The 22660-nt window shown below is 48.2% G+C and overlaps 1 protein-coding gene across 1 annotated transcript in view; it reads right to left on the bottom strand.

Annotated features, from left to right (window-relative positions):
* Positions 1-22660, bottom strand: part of LOC118399014 (protein spire homolog 1-like) — a 166615-nt gene that overhangs the window by 66321 nt on the left and 77634 nt on the right. Inside the window, exons 8-10 of the mRNA XM_052473169.1 lie at positions 17850-17979; positions 12749-12796; positions 4279-4430 (exon numbers count right to left, since the gene is read on the bottom strand). Coding sequence (XP_052329129.1) covers positions 4279-4430; positions 12749-12796; positions 17850-17979 — 330 coding nt within the window. The remainder of the gene's footprint in view (positions 1-4278; positions 4431-12748; positions 12797-17849; positions 17980-22660) is intronic.

Raw genomic sequence — 22660 nt, 5'->3', positions numbered from 1 at the left:
TACATCGACACACTGGCCTTACTCAAAGCCAGTAGCATGTCATTAGTCAATTTTGGAAAAAGCAAGGGGCCTAAACAGCTACCCTGGGGACTTCCTGTTTCTACCTGGATTATGTCTGAGAGTCTTCCATTAAAGAACACCCTCTGTGTTCTGTTAGGCATGTAACTCTTTATCCACGTACGTTTTTCAAGCAGCAGACTATGATCGATAATGTCAAAAGCTACACTGAAGTATAACAAGACAGCCACCACAATTTTATCATCAATTTCTCTCAGTCAATCACCAGTCTCTTGTGTAATTGCTGTGCTTGTTGAATGTCCTTCCCTGTATGCGTGCATAAACTACTATGGACTATAAAAAGGGAAACCCAGATGCGAGCTGCCCAGTGAAGCAAGCCTACCAGACAAGCTAGATGCCTTTTATGCTGACGTCGAGGCAAGCAACACTGAAGCATGCATGAGAGCACCAGCTGTTCTGGACAACTGTGTGATAACACTCTCAGTAGCCAATGTGAGCAAGGCCTTTAAACAGGTCAACATTCACAAAGCCGCGGGACCAGACGGATTATCAGGATGTGTACTCAGAGCATGCGCAGACCAACTGGCAAGTGTCTTAAACCTCTCCCTGATCGAGTCTGTAATACCTACACATTTTAAGCAAACCACCATAGTCCCTGTGCCCAAGGAAGTGAAGGTAACCTGCTTAAATGATTACCGCCCCGTAGCACTAGTGTTGGTAGCCATAAAGTCCTTTCAATAAGCATTTCTCAACGGCTGGCCATGCCTTCCGCCTGGCTAGTTCAACCTCGGCCAACAGCTCCGCCCCCCCGCAGCTCCTCGCCCAAGCCTCTCCAGGTTCTCCTTTACCCAAATCCAGATAGCAGATGTTCTGAAAGAGCTCCAAAACCTGGACCCGTACAAATCAGCTGGGCTTGACAATCTGGACCCGCTATTTCTGAAACTATCCGCCGCCATTGTCGCAACCCCTATTACCAGCCCGTTCAACCTCTCTTTCATATCGTCTGAGATCCCCAAGGATTGGAAAGCTGCCGCAGTCATCCCCCTCTTCAAAGGGGGAGACACCCTGGACCCAAACTGTTACAGACTTATATCCATCCTGCCCTGCCTATCTAAGGTCTTCGAAAGCCAAGTCAACAAACAGGTCACTGACCATCTCGAATCCCACCGTACATTCTCCACTGTGCAATCTGGTTTCCGAGCCGGTCACGGGTGCACCTCAGCCACGCTCAAGGTACTAAACGATATCATAACCGCCATCGATAAAAGGCAGTACTGTGCAGCCATCTTCATCGACCTTGCCAAGGCCTTTCGACTCTGTCAATCACCATATTCTTATCGGCAGACTCAGCAGCCTCGGTTTTTCGGATGACTGCCTTGCCTGGTTCACCAATTACTTTGCAGACAGAGTTCAGTGTGTCAAATCGGAGGGCATGCTGTCCGGTCCTCTGGCAGTCTCTATGGGGGTGCCACAGGGTTCAATTCTCGGGCCGACTCTTTTCTCTGTATATATCAATGATGTTGCTCTTGCTGCGGGCGATTCCCTGATCCACCTCTACGCAGACGACACCATTCTATATACTTTTGGCCCGTCATTGGACACTGTGCTATCTAACCTCCAAACGAGCTTCAATGCCATACAACACTCCTTCCGTGGCCTCCAACTGCTCTTAAACGCTAGTAAAACCAAATGCATGCTTTTCAACCGATCTCTGCCTGCACCCACATGCCTGACTAGCATCACCACCCTGGATGGTTCCGACCTTGAATATGTGGACATCTATAAGTACCTAGGTGTCTGGCTAGACTGCAAACTCTCCTTCCAGACTCATATCAAACATCTCCAATTGAAAATCAAATCAAGAGTCTGCTTTCTATTCCGCAACAAAGCCTCCTTCACTCACGCCGCCAAGCTGACCCTTGTAAAACTGACTATCCTACCGATCCTCGACTTTGGCGATGTCATCTACAAAATGGCTTCCAACACTCTACTCAGCAAACTGGATGCAGTCTATCACAGTGCCATCCGTTTTGTCACTAAAGCACCTTATACCACCCACCACTGCGACTTGTATGCTCTAGTCGGCTGGCCCTCGCTACATATTCGTCGCCAGACCCACTGGCTCCAGGTCATCTTCAAGTCCATGCTAGGGAAAGCTCCGCCTTATCTCAGTTCACTGGTCACGATGGCAACACCCATCCGTAGCACGCGCTCCAGCAGGTGTATCCCACTGATCATCCCTAAAGCCAACACCTCATTCGGCCGCCTTTCGTTCCAGTACTCTGCTGCCTGTGACTGGAACGAATTGCAAAATCGCTGAAGTTGGAGACTTTTATCTCCCTCACCAACTTCAAACATCAGCTATCTGAGCAGCTAAACGATCGCTGCAGCTGTACATAGTCTATCGGTAAATAGCCCACCCATTTTTACCTACCTCATCCCCATACTGTTTTTATTTATTTACTTTTCTGCTCTTTTGCACACCAATATCTCTACCTGTACATGACCATCTGATCATTTATCACTCCAGTGTTAATCTGCAAAATTATAATTATTCGCCTACCTCCTCATGCCTTTTGCACACATTGTATATAGACTCCCCCTTTTTTTTCCTACTGTGTTATTGACTTGTTAATTGTTTACTCCATGTGTAACTCTGTTGTCTGTTCACACTGCTTTGCTTTATCTTGGCCAGGTCGCAGTTGCAAATGAGAACTTGTTCTCAACTAGCCTACCCTGGTTAAATAAAGGTGTTCTCAACTAGCCTACCTGGTTAAATAAAGGTGTTCTCAACTAGCCTACCCTGGTTAAATAAAGGTGTTCTCACAAAAAAAGGCTGGTCATGGCTCACAACAGCATCCTCCCAGATACCACTCCAACAGGTCCACAGACTATACGATCACCATCACACTGCCCTTTCCCACCTGGACAAAAGGAACACCTATGTGAGAATGCTGTTCATTGACTACAGCTCAGCGTTCAACACCATAGTGCACTCAAAGTCCATCACTAAGCTAAGGACCCTGGGACTAAACACCTCCCTCTGCATCTGGATCCTAGACTTCCTGACGTGTCTCCCCCAGGTGGTAAGGGTAGGTAACAAGGCATTTGCCACGCTGATCCTCAACACGGGGGCTTTTGAATTGATTGTCTGTTATTTACCATGAAATAGCATTGTATCTGGCCAGAAGTTTACTAAGGGTTTGTAACAGGCTGATTGGTCAGCTATTTGAGCTAGTGAAGGGGGCTTTACTATTCTTAGGTAGAGGAATGACTTTGATTCCCTCCAGGCCTGAGGACACACTTTCTAGTAGGCTTAAATTGAAGATGTAGCAAATAGGAGTGGCAATATTGTCCGCTATTACCCTCAGTGTCCGCTATTACCCTCAGTGTCCGCTATTACCCTCAGTGTCCGCTATTACCCTCAGTGTCCGCTATTACCCTCAGTGTCCGCTATTACCCTCAGTGTCCGCTATTACCCTCAGTGTCTGCTATTACCCTCAGTGTCCGCTATTACCCTCAGTGTCCTCTATTACCCTCAGTGTCCGCTATTACCCTCAGTGTCCGCTATTACCCTCAGTGTCCGCTATTACCCTCAGTGTCCGCTATTACCCTCAGTGTCCGCTATTACCCTCAGTGTCCGCTATTACCCTCAGTGTCCGCTATTACCCTCAGTGTCCGCTATTACCCTCAGTGTCCGCTATTACCCTCAGTGTCCGCTATTACCCTCAGTGTCCGCTATTACCCTCAGTGTCTGCTATTACCCTCAGTGTCTGCTATTACCCTCAGTGTCTGCTATTACCCTCAGTGTCTGCTATTACCCTCAGTGTCCTCTATTATCTTACTGTAACTTTTCATCTGGATTGTTAAACCCCGGTGGCTTGTCATTAATAGACAACATTAACTTTTTTACCTCTTCCACAGTGACGTTACAGAGTTCAAAAGTGGTCTTTCATAATAAAAATATGTCATTTATATTAGTGTATGTTTGGGCCAAATCAAGGCTGGTCCAGACAGGACAGAATCTGAACCAAACATAAACGTCTATGATTGGTTCAGATCTGGTCCGGACCAAAAATCTATGTCCGTGGACGTTGAAGTCCAGGCCGGTTCTGGACCGCACCAAATCTGAACCAAACATAGGCGTCTAAAAATGAAGAAAGCCCTTGAATGAGTAGGTGTGTCCAAACTTTTGACTGGTACTAACAGCCTATTGACCAAACAATTGACTAAATGGGGTCAGCTCCACCACACACGTACGTCAGACTCTGAGCTGTAGAGTTCAGCCAGCGTGGGTGCCTTCAGGAGCCTCTTCCTCTGACCAAGAGCCCCTCCCACCCCGTGAGCTGGTGGACCGGACAGGGCCAGGGTGCTGCTGGCGTGCTTTCTGAGGGCATCCGGAGTGGACAGGTCTGTGGGAGGAGTCAGAGAGGACATCAGTCACAGGGTGACAATACTCATCAACATGGAATAACCCTAAACTGAACAACACTACTCTTAACATAGTGCACTACTGTTGACAAGAGCACTACTGTTGACAAGAGCACTACTGTTGACAAGAGCACAGTCTAAAGTAGTGCATTATATAAAATAGGGAGTAATGTGCCATTTGGGATGCAGCCACTGAAAATTGGGCTGTTCAGCAACAACTGTTCAGCATGACAACTGGGGGTGTGTGTGTGGTGTTCAGTTACAGGACAAAGAGAGGAGAATATCTTCAGACCACACGTTGAACAAGATAACCATTATGCAATTGGAGAGGATAAAGTTACATTTACAGTTTTGATAACGGCTATGTATTTTCCTCCTCTGTCTTCTGTTGACTCAACTGCACAGTCAACATGTCGACTCAACTGCACAGTCAACATGTCGACTCAACTGCACAGTCAACATGTCGACTCAACTGCACAGTCAACATGTCGACTCAACTGCACAGTCAACATGTCGACTCAACTGCACAGTCAACATGTCGACTCAACTGCACAGTCAACTAGAAGGGAATTTTCAATGCATCCACTTCCATGAATAATCACACAGCTTATGAAGACCAACACACAGTAACACACCATCCCAACACACAGTAACACACCATCCCAACACAGTAACACACCATCCCAACACACAGTAACACACCATCCCAACACACAGTAACACACCATCCCAACACACAGTATCACTCCATCCCAACACACAGTAACACACCATCCCAACACACAGTAACACACCATCCCAACACAGTGTAACACACCATCCCAACACACAGTAACACACCATCCCAACACAGTGTAACACACCATCCCAACACAGTAACACACCATCCCAACACACAGTAACACACCATCCCAACACACAGTAACACACCATCCCAACACACAGTAACACACCATCCCAACACACAGTAACACACCATCCCAACACACAGTAACACACCATCCCAACACACAGTAACACACCATCCCAACACACAGTAACACACCATCCCAACACACAGTAACACACCATCCCAACACAGTGTAACACACCATCCCAACACACAGTAACACACCATCCCAACACACAGTAACACACCATCCCAACACACAGTAACACACCATCCCAACACAGTAACACACCATCCAAACACAGTAACACACCATCCCAACACACAGTAACACACCATCCCAACACACAGTAACACACCATCCCAACACAGTAACACACCATCCCAACACACAGTAACACACCATCCCAACACACAGTAACACACCATCCCAACACACAGTAACACACCATCCCAACACACAGTAACACACCATCCCAACACACAGTAACACACCATCCCAACACACAGTAACACACCATCCCAACACACAGTAACACACCATCCCAACACACAGTAACACACCATCCCAACACAGTGTAACACACCATCCCAACACACAGTAACACACCATCCCAACACACAGTAACACACCATCCCAACACACAGTAACACACCATCCCAACACACAGTAACACACCATCCCAACACAGTAACACACCATCCCAACACACAGTAACACACCATCCCAAAACACAGTAACACACCATCCCAACACAGTGTAACACACCATCCCAACACAGTGTAACAACACACCATCCCAACACAGTGTAACACACCATCCCAACACAGTGTAACACACCATCCCAACACAGTGTAACACACCATCCCAACACAGTGTAACACACCATCCCAACACAGTGTAACACACCATCCCAAAACACAGTAACACACCATCCCAACACAGTAACACACCATCCAAACACAGTAACACACCATCTCAACACACAGTAACACACCATCCCAACACAGTAACACACCATCCCAACACACAGTAACACACCATCCCAACACACAGTAACACACCATCCCAACACAGTAACACACCATCCAAACACAGTAACACACCATCTCAACACACAGTAACACACCATCCCAACACACAGTAACACATATATTGCCCAGCGACAGCCCCGAAACCTGAAGGATCTGGAGAAGGTCTGTATGGAGGAGTGGGCCAAAATCCCTGCTGCAGTGTGTGCAAACCTGGTCAAGAACTACAGGAAACGTATGATCTCTGTAATTGCAAACAAAGGTTTCTGTACCAAATATTAAGTTCTGCTTTTCTGATGTATCAAATACTTATTATGTCATGCAATAAAATGCAAATAAAATGCTAATTAATTACTTAAAAATCATACAATGTTATTTTCTGGATTTTTGTGTTAGATTCCGTCTCTCACAGTTGAAGTGTACCTATGATAAACAATTACAGACCTCTACATGCTTTGTAAGTAGGAAAACCTTCAAAATCGGCAATGTATCAAATACTTGTATGTGGATACCCTTTCAAATGTGTGGATTTGGCTATTTCAGTCACGCCCGTTGCTGACAGGTGTATAAAAATGAGCACAAAGCCATGCAATCTCCATAGACAAAAATTGGCAGTAGACTGGCCTTTACTGAAGAGCTCATCGACTTTCAAAGTGGCACCATCTTAGGATGCAAACGTCACAACAAGTCAGTTCGTCAAATGTGTGCCCTGCTAGAGCTACCCAGTCAACTGTAAGTGCAGGTATTGTGAAGTGGAAACGTCTAGGAGCAACAACGGCTCAGCCGCAAAGTGGTAGGCCACACAAGCCCACAGAACGGGACAACAGAGTGCTGAAACGCATAACAATCATCAGTCCTCAGTTGCAACACTCAATACCGAGTTCCATAAGGCCTCTGGAAGCAAATTCAGCACAATAATTGTTAGTCAGCAGCTTCACGAAATGGGTTTCCATGGCAGAGTAGCCGCACATAAGCCTAAGATCACCAGCATTGGCTGGAGTGATGTAAAGCTCGCCGCCATTATACACTGGAGCAACGGAAATCTTTTTTCTGGAGTGATGAATCCCGCTTCACCATCTGGCAGTCCGACGGACGAATCTGGGTTTGGCGGATGCCAGGAGAATGCCATCTGCCACAATGCATAGTGCCAACTGGGGCGACAGCGTAGCCTAGTGGTTAGAGCGTTGGACTAGTAACCGGAAGGTTGCGAGTTCAAACCCCCGAGCTGACAAGGTACAAATCTGTCGTTCTGCCCCTGAACAGGCAGTTAACCCACTGTTCCCTGGCCGTCATTGAAAATAAGAATATGTTCTTAACTGACTTGCCTGGTTAAATAAAGGTAAAAAAAAATTAAAAAAAATAAAAAACTGTAAAGTTTGGTGGATGAGGAATAATTGTCTGGAGCTGTTTTTCATGGTTCGGGCCCCTTAGTGAAGTGAAGGGAAATGTTAATGCTACAGCATACAATGACATTCTAGACGATTCTGTGCTTCCAACATTGTGGCAACAGTTCGGGGAAGGCCCTTTCCTGTTTCAGCATGACAATGCCACCGTGCAGAAAGCGAGGTACATACAGAAATGGTTTGTCGAGATCAGTGTGGAAGAACTTGACTAGCCTGCACAGATCCCTGACCTTAACCTCAATGAACACCTTTGGGACGAAATGGAACGCCGACTGCGAGCCAGGCCTAATTGCCAAACATCAGTGCCCGACCTCACTAATGCTCTTGTGGCTGAATGGTCCCCGCAGCAACGTTCCAACATCTAGTGGAAAGCCTTCCCAGAAGAGCAACTGTTATAGCAGCAATGTTCCAACATCTAGTAGAAAGCCTTCCTAGAAGTGTGGAAGCTGTTATAGCAGCAATGTTCCAACATCTAGTGGAAAGCCTTCCCAGAAGAGTGGAGGCTGTTATAGCAGCAATGTTCCAACATCTAGTGGAAAGCCTTCCCTGAAGAGTGGAAGCCGTTATAGCAGCAATGTTCCAACATCTAGTGGAAAGCCTTCCCAGAAGAGTAGAGGCTGTTATAGCAGCAATGTTCCAACATCTAGTGGAAAGCCTTCCCAGAAGAGTGGAGGCTGTTACAGCAGCAATGTTCCAACATCTAGTGAAAAGCCTTCCCAGAAGAGTGGAGGCTGTTGTAGCAGCGATGTTCCAACATCTAGTGGAAAGCCTTCCCAGAAGAGTGGAAGCCGTTATAGCAGCAATGTTCCAACATCTAGTAGAAAGCCTTCCCAGAAGAGTGGAAGCTGTTATAGCAGCAATGTTCCAACATCTAGTGGAAAGCCTTCCTAGAAGTGTGGAAGCTCTTATAGCAGCAATGTTCCAACATCTAGTGGAAAGCCTTCCCAGAAGAGTGGAGGCTGTTATAGCAGCAATGTTACAACATCTAGTGGAAAGCCTTCCCAGAAGAGTGGAAGCTGTTATAGCAGCAATGTTCCAACATCTAGTGGAAAGCCTTCCCAGAAGAGTGGAAGCTGTTATAGCAGCAATGTTCCAACATCTAGTGGAAAGCCTTCCCAGAAGAGTGGAAGCTGTTATAGCAGCACAGCGGGGACCAACTCCATATTAATGCCCATGATTTTAGAATGAGATGTTGGGCAAGCAGGTGTCCACATACCTTTGGTCATGTAGTGTTCATTCACACTCATTCAAGTCCAACACTGTGTACATCCTCACACACACACCAACCCACCCCACCGTTGTAGGCGATAAGTGGTAGAACAGTAATAATGCCATGCACGTCCGGGTTGGAGCGAGCGGTCGCATCGCACTTCGCTCCGCAGGAGACTCTGCTAGCTAGCCAACAGCTAACAGCTAACAGCTAGCCAACGTCTACTGAATTGAACTCAACGACCCGGTCGCACTCACAGGTAGTATCACATTTTCATTTCATTTCATTACAGTACAACGGTTTGATTTGTTTGATCGTAGCTAGCTACTTAGCTAGCTACATAGCCGTCTTTGTATCAAAGATAATTGTGTAGTCTAGAGCGATTTTCTAGGTTAGCTAGCCAGCTATTGTCGTTCTTTTAACGCAACGTAACGTAAACAACACTGCTAGCTAGCCAGCTAGCCCCCGAATAGCAGCACTGCAGAAACTATTACACTGATCGGAACGACTTGATTAGTGTAGTGTCAACAACGCAGCTACTGCCAGCTAGCCTACTTCAGCAGTACTGTATCATTTTAATCATTTTAGTCAATAAGATTCTTGCTACGTAAGCTTAACTTTCTGAACATTCGAGACGTGTAGTCCACTTGTCATTCCAATCTCCTTTGCATTAGCGTAGCCTCTTCTGTAGCCTGTCAACTATGTGTCTGTCTATCCCTGTTCTCTCCTCTCTGCACAGACCATACAAACGCTCCACACCGCGTGGCCGTGGCCACCTAATCTGGTGGTCCCAGCGCGCACGACCCACGTGGAGTTCCAGGTCTCCGGTAGCCTCTGGAACTGCCGATCTGCGGCCAACAAGGCAGAGTTCATCTCAGCCTATGCCTCCCTCCAGTCCCTCGACTTCTTGGCACTGACGGAAATATGGATCACCACAGACAACACTGCTACTCCTACTGCTCTCTCTTCGTCCGCCCACGTGTTCTCGCACACCCCGAGAGCTTCTGGTCAGCGGGGTGGTGGCACCGGGATCCTCATCTTTCTCCCCTCACCCATCTGTCTATCGCCTCCTTTGAATTCCATGCTGTCACAGTTACCAGCCCTTTCAAGCTTAACATCCTTATCATTTATCGCCCTCCAGGTTCCCTCGGAGAGTTCATCAATGAGCTTGATACCTTGATAAGCTCCTTTCCTGAGGACGGCTCACCTCTCACAGTGCTGGGCGACTTTAACCTCCCCACGTCTACCTTTGACTCATTCCTCTCTGCCTCCTTCTTTCCACTCCTCTCCTCTTTTGACCTCACCCTCTCACCTTCCCCCTACTCACAAGGCAGGCAATACGCTCGACCTCATCTTTACTAGATGCTGTTCTTCCACTAACCTCATTGCAACTCCCCTCCAAGTCTCCGACCACTACCTTGTATCCTTTTCCCTCTCATCTAACACCTCCCACACTGCCCCTACTCGGATGGTATCGCGCCGTCCCAACCTTCGCTCTCTCTCCCCCGCTACTCTCTCCTCTTCCATCCTATCATCTCTTCCCTCTGCTCATACCTTCTCCAACCTATCTCCTGATTCTGCCTCCTCAACCCTCCTCTCCTCCCTTTCTGCATCCTTTGACTCTCTATGTCCCCTATCCTCCAGGCCGGCGCGGTCCTCCCTCCCGCCCCCATGGCTCGACGACTCATTGCGAGCTCACAGAACAGGGCTCCGGGCAGCTGAGCGGAAATGGAGGAAAACTCGCCTCCCTGCGGACCTGGCATCCTTTCACTCCCTCCTCTCTACATTTTCCTCCTCTGTCTCTGCTGCTAAAGCCATTTTCTACCACTCTAAATTCCAAGCATCTGCCTCTAACCCTAGGAAGCTCTTTGCCACCTTCTCCTCACTCCTGAATCCTCCTCCCCTCCCCCCTCCTCCCTCTCTGCAGATGACTTCGTCAACCATTTTGAAAAGAAGGTCGACGACATCCGATCCTCGTTTGCTAAGTCAAACGGCACCGCTGGTTCTGCTCACACTGCCCTACCCTGTGCTCTGACCTCTTTCTCCCCTCTCTCTCCAGATGAAATCTCGCGTCTTGTGACGGCCGGCCGCCCAACAACCTGCCCGCTTGACCCTATCCCCTCCTCTCTTCTCCAGACCATTTCCGGAGACCTTCTCCCTTACCTCACCTCGCTCATCAACTCATCCCTGACCGCTGGCTACGTCCCTTCCGTCCTCAAGAGAGCGAGAGTTGCACCCCTTCTGAAAAAACCTACACTCAATCCCTCCGATGTCAACAACTACAGACCAGTATCCCTTCTTTCTTTTCTCTCCAAAACTCTTGAACGTGCCGTCCTTGGCCAGCTCTCCCGCTATCTCTCTCTGAATGACCTTCTTGATCCAAATCAGTCAGGTTTCAAGACTAGTTCAACTGAGACTGCTCTTCTCTGTATCACGGAGGCGCTCCGCACCGCTAAAGCTAACTCTCTCTCCTCTGCTCTCATCCTTCTAGACCTATCGGCTGCCTTCGATACTGTGAACCATCAGATCCTCCTCTACACCCTCTCCGAGTTGGGCATCTCCGGCGCGGCCCACGCTTGGATTGCGTCCCACCTGACAGGTCGCTCCTACCAGGTGGCGTGGCGAGAATCTGTCTCCTCACCACGCGCTCTCACCACTGGTGTCCCCCAGGGCTCTGTTCTAGGCCCTCTCCTATTCTCGCTATACACCAAGTCACTTGGCTCTGTCATAACCTCACATGGTCTCTCCTATCATTGCTATGCAGACGACACACAATTAATCTTCTCCTTTCCCCCTTCTGATGACCAGGTGGCGAATCGCATCTCTGCATGTCTGGCAGACATATCAGTGTGGATGACGGATCACCACTTCAAGCTGAACCTCGGCAAGACGGAGCTGCTCTTCCTCCCGGGGAAGGACTGCCCGTTCCATGATCTCGCCATCACGGTTGACAACTCCATTGTGTCCTCCTCCCAGAGCGCTAAGAACCTTGGCGTGATCCTGGACAACACCCTGTCGTTCTCAACTAACATCAAGGCGGTGGCCCGTTCCTGTACGTTCATGCTCTACAACATCCGCAGAGTACGACCCTGCCTCACACAGGAAGCGGCGCAGGTCCTAATCCAGGCACTTGTCATCTCCCGTCTGGACTACTGCAACTCGCTGTTGGCTGGGCTCCCTGCCTGTGCCATTAAACCCCTACAACTCATCCAGAACGCCGCAGCCCGTCTGGTGTTCAACCTTCCCAAGTTCTCTCACGTCACCCCGCTCCTCCGCTCTCTCCACTGGCTTCCAGTTGAAGCTCGCATCCGCTACAAGACCATGGTGCTTGCCTACGGAGCTGTGAGGGGAACGGCACCTCAGTACCTCCAGGCTCTGATCAGGCCCTACACCCAAACAAGGGCACTGCGTTCATCCACCTCTGGCCTGCTCGCCTCCCTACCACTGAGGAAGTACAGTTCCCGCTCAGCCCAGTCAAAACTGTTCGCTGCTCTGGCCCCCAATGGTGGAACAAACTCCCTCACGACGCCAGGACAGCGGAGTCAATCACCACCTTCCGGAGACTCCTGAAACCCCACCTCTTTAAGGAATACCTAGGATAGGATAAGTAATCCTTCTCACCCCCCTTTAAGATTTAGATGCACTATTGTAAAGTGACTGTTCTACTGGATGTCATAAGGTGAATGCACCAATTTGTAAGTCGCTCTGGATAAGAGCGTCTGCTAAATGACTTAAATGTAATGTAATGTAAATGTAATGCTTTACCTGAGCTGCGGTTCAGATCTTGAGGGGTGCTGATGCTTTTGACTGCTCCTATAGGAGGGAACATATCCTTCAATATGGTTATATAATAATAATAATAATAATATATGCCATTTAGCATTCTGGCATCATCATCATCACTGTATTCCTCCCTATACATTCATGTACATACTACCTCAATCAGCCCGACCAACCAGTGCTCCCGCACATTGGCTAACAGGGCTATCTGCATTGTGTCCCACCACCCGCCAACCCCTCTTTTACACTACTGCTACTCTCTGTTCATCATATAAGCATAGTCACTTTAACCATATCTATTACTCTCTGTTCATCATATATGCATAGTCACTTTAACCATATCTACTACTCTCTGTTCATCATATATGCATAGTCACTTTAACCATACCTACATGTACATACTACCTCAATCAGCCTGACTAACTGGTGTCTGTATATAGCCTTGCTACTCTTATTTCAAATGTCTTTTTACTGTTGTTTTATTTCTTTACTTACCTACACACACACACACACACATTTTTTTTGGCACCATTGGTTAGAGCCTGTAAGTAAGCATTTCACAGATTTACACCTGTTGTATTCGGCGCACGTGAAAAATAAACTTTGATTTAATCATCAGTCTGTTGTCATGATGTTGCCCTGTTTGTGAGCTTTATGACCCCCATTAAATACCTTTCCCCCTTTGCTCTCTCTCTACTCTACAGAATGGACTCTTGGAAAGCCCTTTGGTAACATAGAGAGAGTGTGGTAACATCAAAAGGTTGGGAACCGAACAATATTTCGGTAATCCAACCAATTGAAAGTATCCGTTGGTACTTAAAGAATATGATGTCAGATCAGTTGTCGTCTGAGACGTCTTGTCTTGTGTCACATTCTTATTATGAGATTAACATGGAGTTGTTGTGCAATTTAAAATGTTTAAATATGAAACTATTTGTGAAAAGATTAAATGTAATTTTAGTTTTAAAAAATGAGAGAATTGCTTTCAGAAGTACAATATGCTCCATTAGTGGCCACGCAAATAGGCATTGGTTGGAAATGATGAACCAACCCCCGTGACCCACGGCGAACTAAGCCGACCTCAGCTCTGTTTGCGAATGGTTGGATGACTACAACCTAATAAAATTAACAGTTTTCCCGATTGTGCAAGTTCTCCCACTTAAAAAGTTGAGAGAGGCCTGTAATTTTCATCATAGGTACACTTCAACTATGACAGACAAAATGAGAGAACAAATCCAGAAAATCACATTGTAGGATTTTTAATGAATTTATTTGCAAATTATGGTGGAAAACAAGTATTTGGTCACCTACAAACAAGCAAGATTTCTGGCTCTCACAGACCTGTAACTTCTTCTTTAAGAGGCTCCTCTGTCCTCCACTCGTTACCTGTATTAATGGCACCTGTTTGAACTTATCAGTATAAAAGACACCTGTCCACAACATCAAACAGTCACACTCCAAACTCCACTATGGCCAAGACCAAAGAGCTGTCAAAGGACACCAGAAACAAAATTGTAGACCTGCACCAGGCTGGGAAGACTGAATCTGCAATAGGTAAGCAGCTTGCTTTGAAGAAATCAACTGTGGGAGCAATTATTAGGAAATGGAAGACATACAAGACCACTGATAATCTCCATCGATCTGGGGCTCCACGCAAGATCTCACCCCGTGGGGTCAAATTGATCACAAGAACGGTGAGAAAAAATCCCAGAACCACACGGGGGGACCTAGTGAATGACCTGCAGAGAGCTGGGACCAACGTAACAAAGCCTACCATCAGTAACACACTATGCCGCCAGGGACTCAAATCCTGCAGTGCCAGACGTGTCCCCCTGCTTAAGCCAGTACATGTCCAGGCCCGTCTGAAGTTTGCTAAAGAGCATTTGGATGATCCAGAAGAAGATTGGGAGAATGTCATATGGTCAGATGAAACCAAAATATAACTTTTTGGTAAAAACTCAACTCGTCGTGTTTGGAGGACAAAGAATGCTGAGTTGCATCCAAAGAACACCATACCTACCGTGAAGCATGGGGGTGGAAACATCATGCTTTGGGGCTGTTTTTCTGCACAAAGGGACCAGGACGACTGATCCGTGTAATGGAAAGAATTAATGGGGCCATGTATCGTGAGATTTTGAGTGAAAACCTCCTTCCATCAGCAAGGGCATTGAAGATGAAACGTGGCTGGGTCTTTCAGCATTACAATGATCCCAAACACACCGCCCGGGCAAAGAAGGAGTGGCTTCGTAAGAAGCATTTCAAGGTCCTGGAGTGGCCTAGCCAGTCTCCAGATCTCAACCCCATAGAAAATCTTTGGAGGGAGTTGAAAGTCCGTGTTGCCCAGCAACAGCCCCAAACTTTTGTTATTGACCAAATACTTATTTTCCACCATAATTTGAAAATAAATTCATTAAAAATCCTACAATGTGATTTTATGGATTTTTTTTCTCATTTTGTCTGTCATAGTTGAAGTGTACCTATGATGACAATTACAGGCCTCTCTCAACTTTTTAAGTGGGAGAACTTGCACAATTGGTAGCTGACTAAATACTTTTTTGCCCACTGTACATCTTGCATTTTCCTTTGCGTAAGATTCTGTATTTACGGTAGCATGGCTTCTCAAGGTTTGATAGAGACCTTTGTCCCTCACTCTTCCCGCTCTTTCATTCAAACCCAACCCCCTTTCTTTGTGTAAACAGCCATCATATCAGTTTTCTTAAGACATAATTAGTAATCAATTCTGTGTATGTGTAATTCTGTGTGATTATTTAGATATTTAGGTATTTAGTAAATAAATAAATCTAATTTTGTATCGCTGATTCAATTTGTTAGCCAGGGTTTGTGATGATAACCAATAATTTTACGACATTCAGATAAGACTTAGGGACGATTAAATATTGACTGCTATTGATGTAAAAGATTACCAGGTCTTTAAGAGTTTATTCGGAAGACAACAGCTCTATAAACATTCTTCCGTGGTGACCCGACTTTCTAGTTAATGACACTTACATGATTAGTTTAAATCAGGTAATATTAATTACAGAGAATTGATTTCATAAAATAAAATGTCATATCATTTAATCCATAGTAAAGACATGACACTGTGTTTACAGTCAGGACTTTAGACTGCTCCTATAGGGGGGAACTTCAATATGGTCCTGGTATGGTCTTCAACATTGTATTCCTCCCTAATCATCCGTCTGTGTTACAGTCAGGTCAGCCAGTGAGCTCAATCACCGAAATGCAGTGAGAAGGCGGGGGGAACAGTGAAAAATAATGATTCCACTTGACACGACCATCACCCAGAATCAGTAAAAGTGATTGGAAGGATTCAGACAGACACCATAGCAAAGGGAGAGGTGGTGAATGATGGCGCCAGAGGGGAGGGCTGCCATCTTAGCGGCTCTTAACCAACTGTGCTATTTTGATAGTTTTTTCACGTTGTTCGTAACTTTTTTTTGGTACATAATGTTGTTGCTACCGTCTCTTATGACGGCAGCAGCAACCAGGCACGACTCCAACACCATCATTAAGTTTGTTGACGACACAACAGTGGTAGACCTGATCACCGACAATGATGAGACTGCCTATAGGGAGGTCAGAGATCTGACAGTGTGGTGCCATGACAACAACCTGTCCCTCAATGTGATCAAGACAAAAAGGAAATGATTGTGTACTACAGGAAAAGGAGGAGGATAGTGCACACCCCCCGTTCTCATCGACGGGGCTTCAGTGGAGCAGGTTAAGAGCTTCAAGTTCCTTGGTGTCCACATCACCAACAAACTATTATGGTCCAAACACACCAAGACAGTTGTGAAGAGGGTACAACAAAACCTAACCTCAGGAGACTGAAAAGATTTGGCATGGGTCCTCAGATCCTCAAAAGGTTTTACAGCTGCACCATCGAGAGCATCCTGAGCCTTCGAGAGCGGGCCGAATGGTCTGGGCGGACGGACGGACCGAGTGGTCTGGGCGGGGGGGCGGACCGAGTGGTCTGGGCAGGGGGGCGGACCGAGTGGTCTGGGCGGGGGGAGGACCGAGTGGTCTGGGCGGACCGAGTGGTCTGGGCGGGGGGCGGGCCGAATGGTCTGGGAGGGAGGACCGAGTGGTCTGAGGGGGCGGGCCGAGTGGTCTGGGCGGGGGGGGGCGGACCGAGTGGTCTGGGAGTGGTCTGGGCGGACCGAGTGGTCTGGGCTGGGGGGGACCGAGTGGTCTGGGAGGAAATATATATAAAACAGGAAAATCACATTTTCGACTACATTGGATCTTTAATACCTCAGACGGAAAATTCTTTAAATAATCTAGACATCCACGTCATTAAAGGCATGTCTGCAGTAAAACCACAGTTCCCTGAGGTACTTCACTAATTACACAACAACCCAACAGAATCCAGAAACCAAACATCCAGAATTACCCCTAACAATGGCCGTCCTGTGAGCTGTACAGTATGCCGGCACAAACAGTATCTGAGTATTAGTGGATAAGAACGTCTTATTTCCACAACGCCGACGGTTGATTGAACTCTAAACGACTCAATTTACAACTCGAGGAAGACTAATTTTAAAGAATATCAGCAAAGAGAAGTGCCTGCTGCTAAGATGAAAACAAACCATATGAATAACTAAATAACTTTACGTCAACGCTAAAAACTAAATGTTTTACATTTACATTTTTCAGTCAGTCTGCATTCATTTTCATATATTTTAACACTGCAATTCTAAGTATTTGATTGAATAGTTATGGAACTGTTATATTTACAAATGTTTATTTTTAATACATTTGCTAAAATATCCAAAAGCCTGTTTTTGCTTTGTCATTATGGGGGTATTGTGTGTAGATTGATGAGCTCTTTAATTTTTTTAAATTTTAAATCAACTTTAGAATAAGGCTGTAAAGTAACAAAAATGTAGAAAAAGTTAAGGGGTCTGAATACTTTCCTACGGCTCTGTATCTGTGCATGAACATGTGACTGTGAATTGGAGCTACTCTATGCAAGGTGTTACCCTTTGAGTAAACGCGCGTTCTCTCTGTCTGTCTGTCTGTCTGTCTGTCTGTCTGTCTGTCTGTCTGTGTGTGTCCTGCTCACCCAGGTGATTGCGCCGGGTCATGTCAGGTGATACAGGCCGTAGCTTCCTCTCCTGTTTGATGCCCTCGAGGAGGCGCTCATGGAGACTGCGTGGCCGCACAGGGTGGGGCTTCAGCTTCCTGGCAGCAACCTGACACACAGAGAGGGTTGAGAGGTGGTCAGAGACTAGGTCAGTACTCACAATGGTTGAGAGGTGGTCAGAGACTAGGTCAGTACTCACTGTGTTGAGAGGTGGTCAGAGACTAGGTCAGTACTCACAGGGTTGAGAGGTGGTCAGAGACTAGGTCAGTACTCACAGGGTTGAGAGGTGGTCAAAGACTAGGTCAGTACTCACAATGGTTGAGAGGTGGTCAGAGACTAGGTCAGTACTCACAGGGTTGAGAGGTGGTCAGAGACTAGGTCAGTACTCACAGGGTTGAGAGGTGGTCAGAGACTGGGTCAGTACTCACAGGGTTGAGAGGTGGTCAGAGACTAGGTCAGTACTCACAGGGTTGAGAGGTGGTCAGAGACTGGGTCAGTACTCACAGGGTTGAGAGGTGGTCAGAGACTGGGTCAGTACTCACAGGGTTGAGAGGTGGTCAAAGACTAGGTCAGTACTCACAGGGTTGAGAGGTGGTCAGAGACCGGGTCAGTACTCACAGGGTTGAGAGGTGGTCAGAGACCAGGTCAGTACTCACAGGGTTGAGAGGTGGTCAGAGACTAGGTCAGTACTCACAATGGTTGAGAGGTGGTCAGAGACTAGGTCAGTACTCACAGGGTTGAGAGGTGGTCAGAGACTAGGTCAGTACTCACAGGGTTGAGAGGTGGTCAGAGACTAGGTCAGTACTCACAGGGTTGAGAGGTGGTCAGAGACTAGGTCAGTACTCACAGGGTTGAGAGGTGGTCAGAGACCAGGTCAGTACTCACAGGGTTGAGAGGTGGTCAGAGACTAGGTCAGTACTCACAGGGTTGAGAGGTGGTCAGAGACTAGGTCAGTACTTACAGGGTTGAGAGGTGGTCAGAGACCAGGTCAGTACTCACAGGGTTGAGAGGTGGTCAGAGACCGGGTCAGTACTCACAGGGTTGAGAGGTGGTCAGAGACTGGGTCAGTACTCACAGGGTTGAGAGGTGGTCAGTACTCACAGGGTTGAGAGGTGGTCAGAGACTGGGTCAGTACTCACAGGGTTGAGAGGTGGTCAGAGACCGGGTCAGTACTCACAGGGTTGAGAGGTGGTCAGAGACTGGGTCAGTACTCACAGGGTTGAGAGGTGGTCAGAGACTTGGTCAGTACTCACAGGGTTGAGAGGTGGTCAGAGACCAGGTCAGTACTCACAGGGTTGAGAGGTGGTCAGAGACTAGGTCAGTACTCACAATGGTTGAGAGGTGGTCAGAGACTAGGTCAGTACTCACAGGGTTGAGAGGTGGTCAGAGACTAGGTCAGTACTCACAGGGTTGAGAGGTGGTCAGAGACTAGGTCAGTACTCACAGGGTTGAGAGGTGGTCAGAGACTAGGTCAGTACTCACAGGGTTGAGAGGTGGTCAGAGACCAGGTCAGTACTCACAGGGTTGAGAGGTGGTCAGAGACTGGGTCAGTACTCACAGGGTTGAGAGGTGGTCAGAGACCGGGTCAGTACTCACAGGGTTGAGAGGTGGTCAGAGACCAGGTCAGTACTCCCAGGGTTGAGAGGTGGTCAGAGACCAGGTCAGTACTCACAGGGTTGAGAGGTGGTCAGAGACCAGGTCAGTACTCACAGGGTTGAGACGTGGTCAGAGACCAGGTCAGTACTCACAGGGTTGAGAGGTGGTCAGAGACCAGGTCAGTACTCACAGGGTTGAGAGGTGGTCAGAGACCGGGTCAGTACTCACAGGGTTGAGAGGTGGTCAGAGACCGGGTCAGTACTCACAGGGTTGAGAGGTGGTCAGAGACCGGGTCAGTACTCACAGGGTTGAGAGGTGGTCAGAGACTGGGTCAGTACTCCCAGGGTTGAGAGGTGGTCAGAGACCAGGTCAGTACTCACAGGGTTGAGACGTGGTCAGAGACCAGGTCAGTACTCACAGGGTTGAGACGTGGTCAGAGACCAGGTCAGTACTCACAGGGTTGAGAGGTGGTCAGAGACCGGGTCAGTACTCACAGGGTTGAGAGGTGGTCTGAGACCAGGTCAGTACTCACAGGGTTGAGACGTGGTCAGAGACCAGGTCAGTACTCACAGGGTTGAGAGGTGGTCAAAGACTAGGTCAGTACTCACAGGGTTGAGAGGTGGTCAGAGACTAGGTCAGTACTCACAGGGTTGAGAGGTGGTCAGAGACTAGGTCAGTACTCACAGGGTTGAGAGGTGGTCAGAGACTAGGTCAGTACTCACAGGGTTGAGAGGTGGTCAGAGACCAGGTCAGTACTCACAGGGTTGAGAGGTGGTCAGAGACTAGGTCAGTACTCACAGGGTTGAGAGGTGGTCAGAGACTAGGTCAGTACTTACAGGGTTGAGAGGTGGTCAGAGACCAGGTCAGTACTCACAGGGTTGAGAGGTGGTCAGAGACCGGGTCAGTACTCACAGGGTTGAGAGGTGGTCAGAGACTGGGTCAGTACTCACAGGGTTGAGAGGTGGTCAGAGACTGGGTCAGTACTCACAGGGTTGAGAGGTGGTCAGAGACTGGGTCAGTACTCACAGGGTTGAGAGGTGATCAGAGACTAGGTCAGTACTCACAGGGTTGAGAGGTGGTCAGAGACCAGGTCAGTACTCACAGGGTTGAGAGGTGGTCAGAGACCAGGTCAGTACTCACAGGGTTGAGAGGTGGTCAGAGACCGGGTCAGTACTCACAGGGTTGAGAGGTGGTCAGAGACCGGGTCAGTACTCACAGGGTTGAGAGGTGGTCAGAGACTAGGTCAGTACTCACAGGGTTGAGAGGTGGTCAGAGACCGGGTCAGTACTCACAGGGTTGAGAGGTGGTCAGAGACTGGGTCAGTACTCACAGGGTTGAGAGGTGGTCAGAGACTTGGTCAGTACTCACAGGGTTGAGAGGTGGTCAGAGACCAGGTCAGTACTCACAGGGTTGAGAGGTGGTCAGAGACTAGGTCAGTACTCACAATGGTTGAGAGGTGGTCAGAGACTAGGTCAGTACTCACAGGGTTGAGAGGTGGTCAGAGACTAGGTCAGTACTCACAGGGTTGAGAGGTGGTCAGAGACTAGGTCAGTACTCACAGGGTTGAGAGGTGGTCAGAGACTAGGTCAGTACTCACAGGGTTGAGAGGTGGTCAGAGACCAGGTCAGTACTCACAGGGTTGAGAGGTGGTCAGAGACTGGGTCAGTACTCACAGGGTTGAGAGGTGGTCAGAGACCGGGTCAGTACTCACAGGGTTGAGAGGTGGTCAGAGACCAGGTCAGTACTCCCAGGGTTGAGAGGTGGTCAGAGACCAGGTCAGTACTCACAGGGTTGAGAGGTGGTCAGAGACCAGGTCAGTACTCACAGGGTTGAGACGTGGTCAGAGACCAGGTCAGTACTCACAGGGTTGAGACGTGGTCAGAGACCAGGTCAGTACTCACAGGGTTGAGAGGTGGTCAGAGACCGGGTCAGTACTCACAGGGTTGAGAGGTGGTCTGAGACCAGGTCAGTACTCACAGGGTTGAGACGTGGTCAGAGACCAGGTCAGTACTCACAGGGTTGAGAGGTGGTCAAAGACTAGGTCAGTACTCACAATGGTTGAGAGGTGGTCAGAGACTAGGTCAGTACTCACAGGGTTGAGAGGTGGTCAGAGACTAGGTCAGTACTCACAGGGTTGAGAGGTGGTCAGAGACTAGGTCAGTACTCACAGGGTTGAGAGGTGGTCAGAGACTGGGTCAGTACTCACAGGGTTGAGAGGTGGTCAGAGACTGGGTCAGTACTCACAGGGTTGAGAGGTGGTCAGAGACTAGGTCAGTACTCACAGGGTTGAGAGGTGGTCAGAGACTAGGTCAGTACTCACAGGGTTGAGAGGTGGTCAGAGACTAGGTCAGTACTCACAGGGTTGAGAGGTGGTCAGAGACTAGGTCAGTACTCACAGGGTTGAGAGGTGGTCAGAGACCAGGTCAGTACTCACAGGGTTGAGAGGTGGTCAGAGACTAGGTCAGTACTCACAGGGTTGAGAGGTGGTCAGAGACTAGGTCAGTACTTACAGGGTTGAGAGGTGGTCAGAGACCGGGTCAGTACTCACAGGGTTGAGAGGTGGTCAGAGACTAGGTCAGTACTCACAGGGTTGAGAGGTGGTCAGAGACTGGGTCAGTACTCACAGGGTTGAGAGGTGGTCAGAGACTGGGTCAGTACTCACAGGGTTGAGAGGTGGTCAGAGACTGGGTCAGTACTCACAGGGTTGAGAGGTGGTCAGAGACTAGGTCAGTACTCACAGGGTTGAGAGGTGGTCAGAGACCAGGTCAGTACTCACAGGGTTGAGAGGTGGTCAGAGACCAGGTCAGTACTCACAGGGTTGAGAGGTGGTCAGAGACCGGGTCAGTACTCACAGGGTTGAGAGGTGGTCAGAGACTGGGTCAGTACTCACAGGGTTGAGAGGTGGTCAGAGACTTGGTCAGTACTCACAGGGTTGAGAGGTGGTCAGAGACTGGGTCAGTACTCACAGGGTTGAGAGGTGGTCAGAGACTAGGTCAGTACTTACAGGGTTGAGAGGTGGTCAGAGACTGGGTCAGTACTCACAGGGTTGAGAGGTGGTCAAAGACTAGGTCAGTACTCACAGGGTTGAGAGGTGGTCAGAGACCGGGTCAGTACTCACAGGGTTGAGAGGTGGTCAGAGACTGGGTCAGTACTCACAGGGTTGAGAGGTGGTCAGAGACTGGGTCAGTACTCAC

This window comes from Oncorhynchus keta, chromosome 20 (genome assembly GCF_023373465.1).
Source record: "Oncorhynchus keta strain PuntledgeMale-10-30-2019 chromosome 20, Oket_V2, whole genome shotgun sequence".
NCBI lineage: Eukaryota > Metazoa > Chordata > Actinopteri > Salmoniformes > Salmonidae > Oncorhynchus > Oncorhynchus keta.
This window is presented reverse-complemented; position numbering and strand designations above follow the sequence as displayed.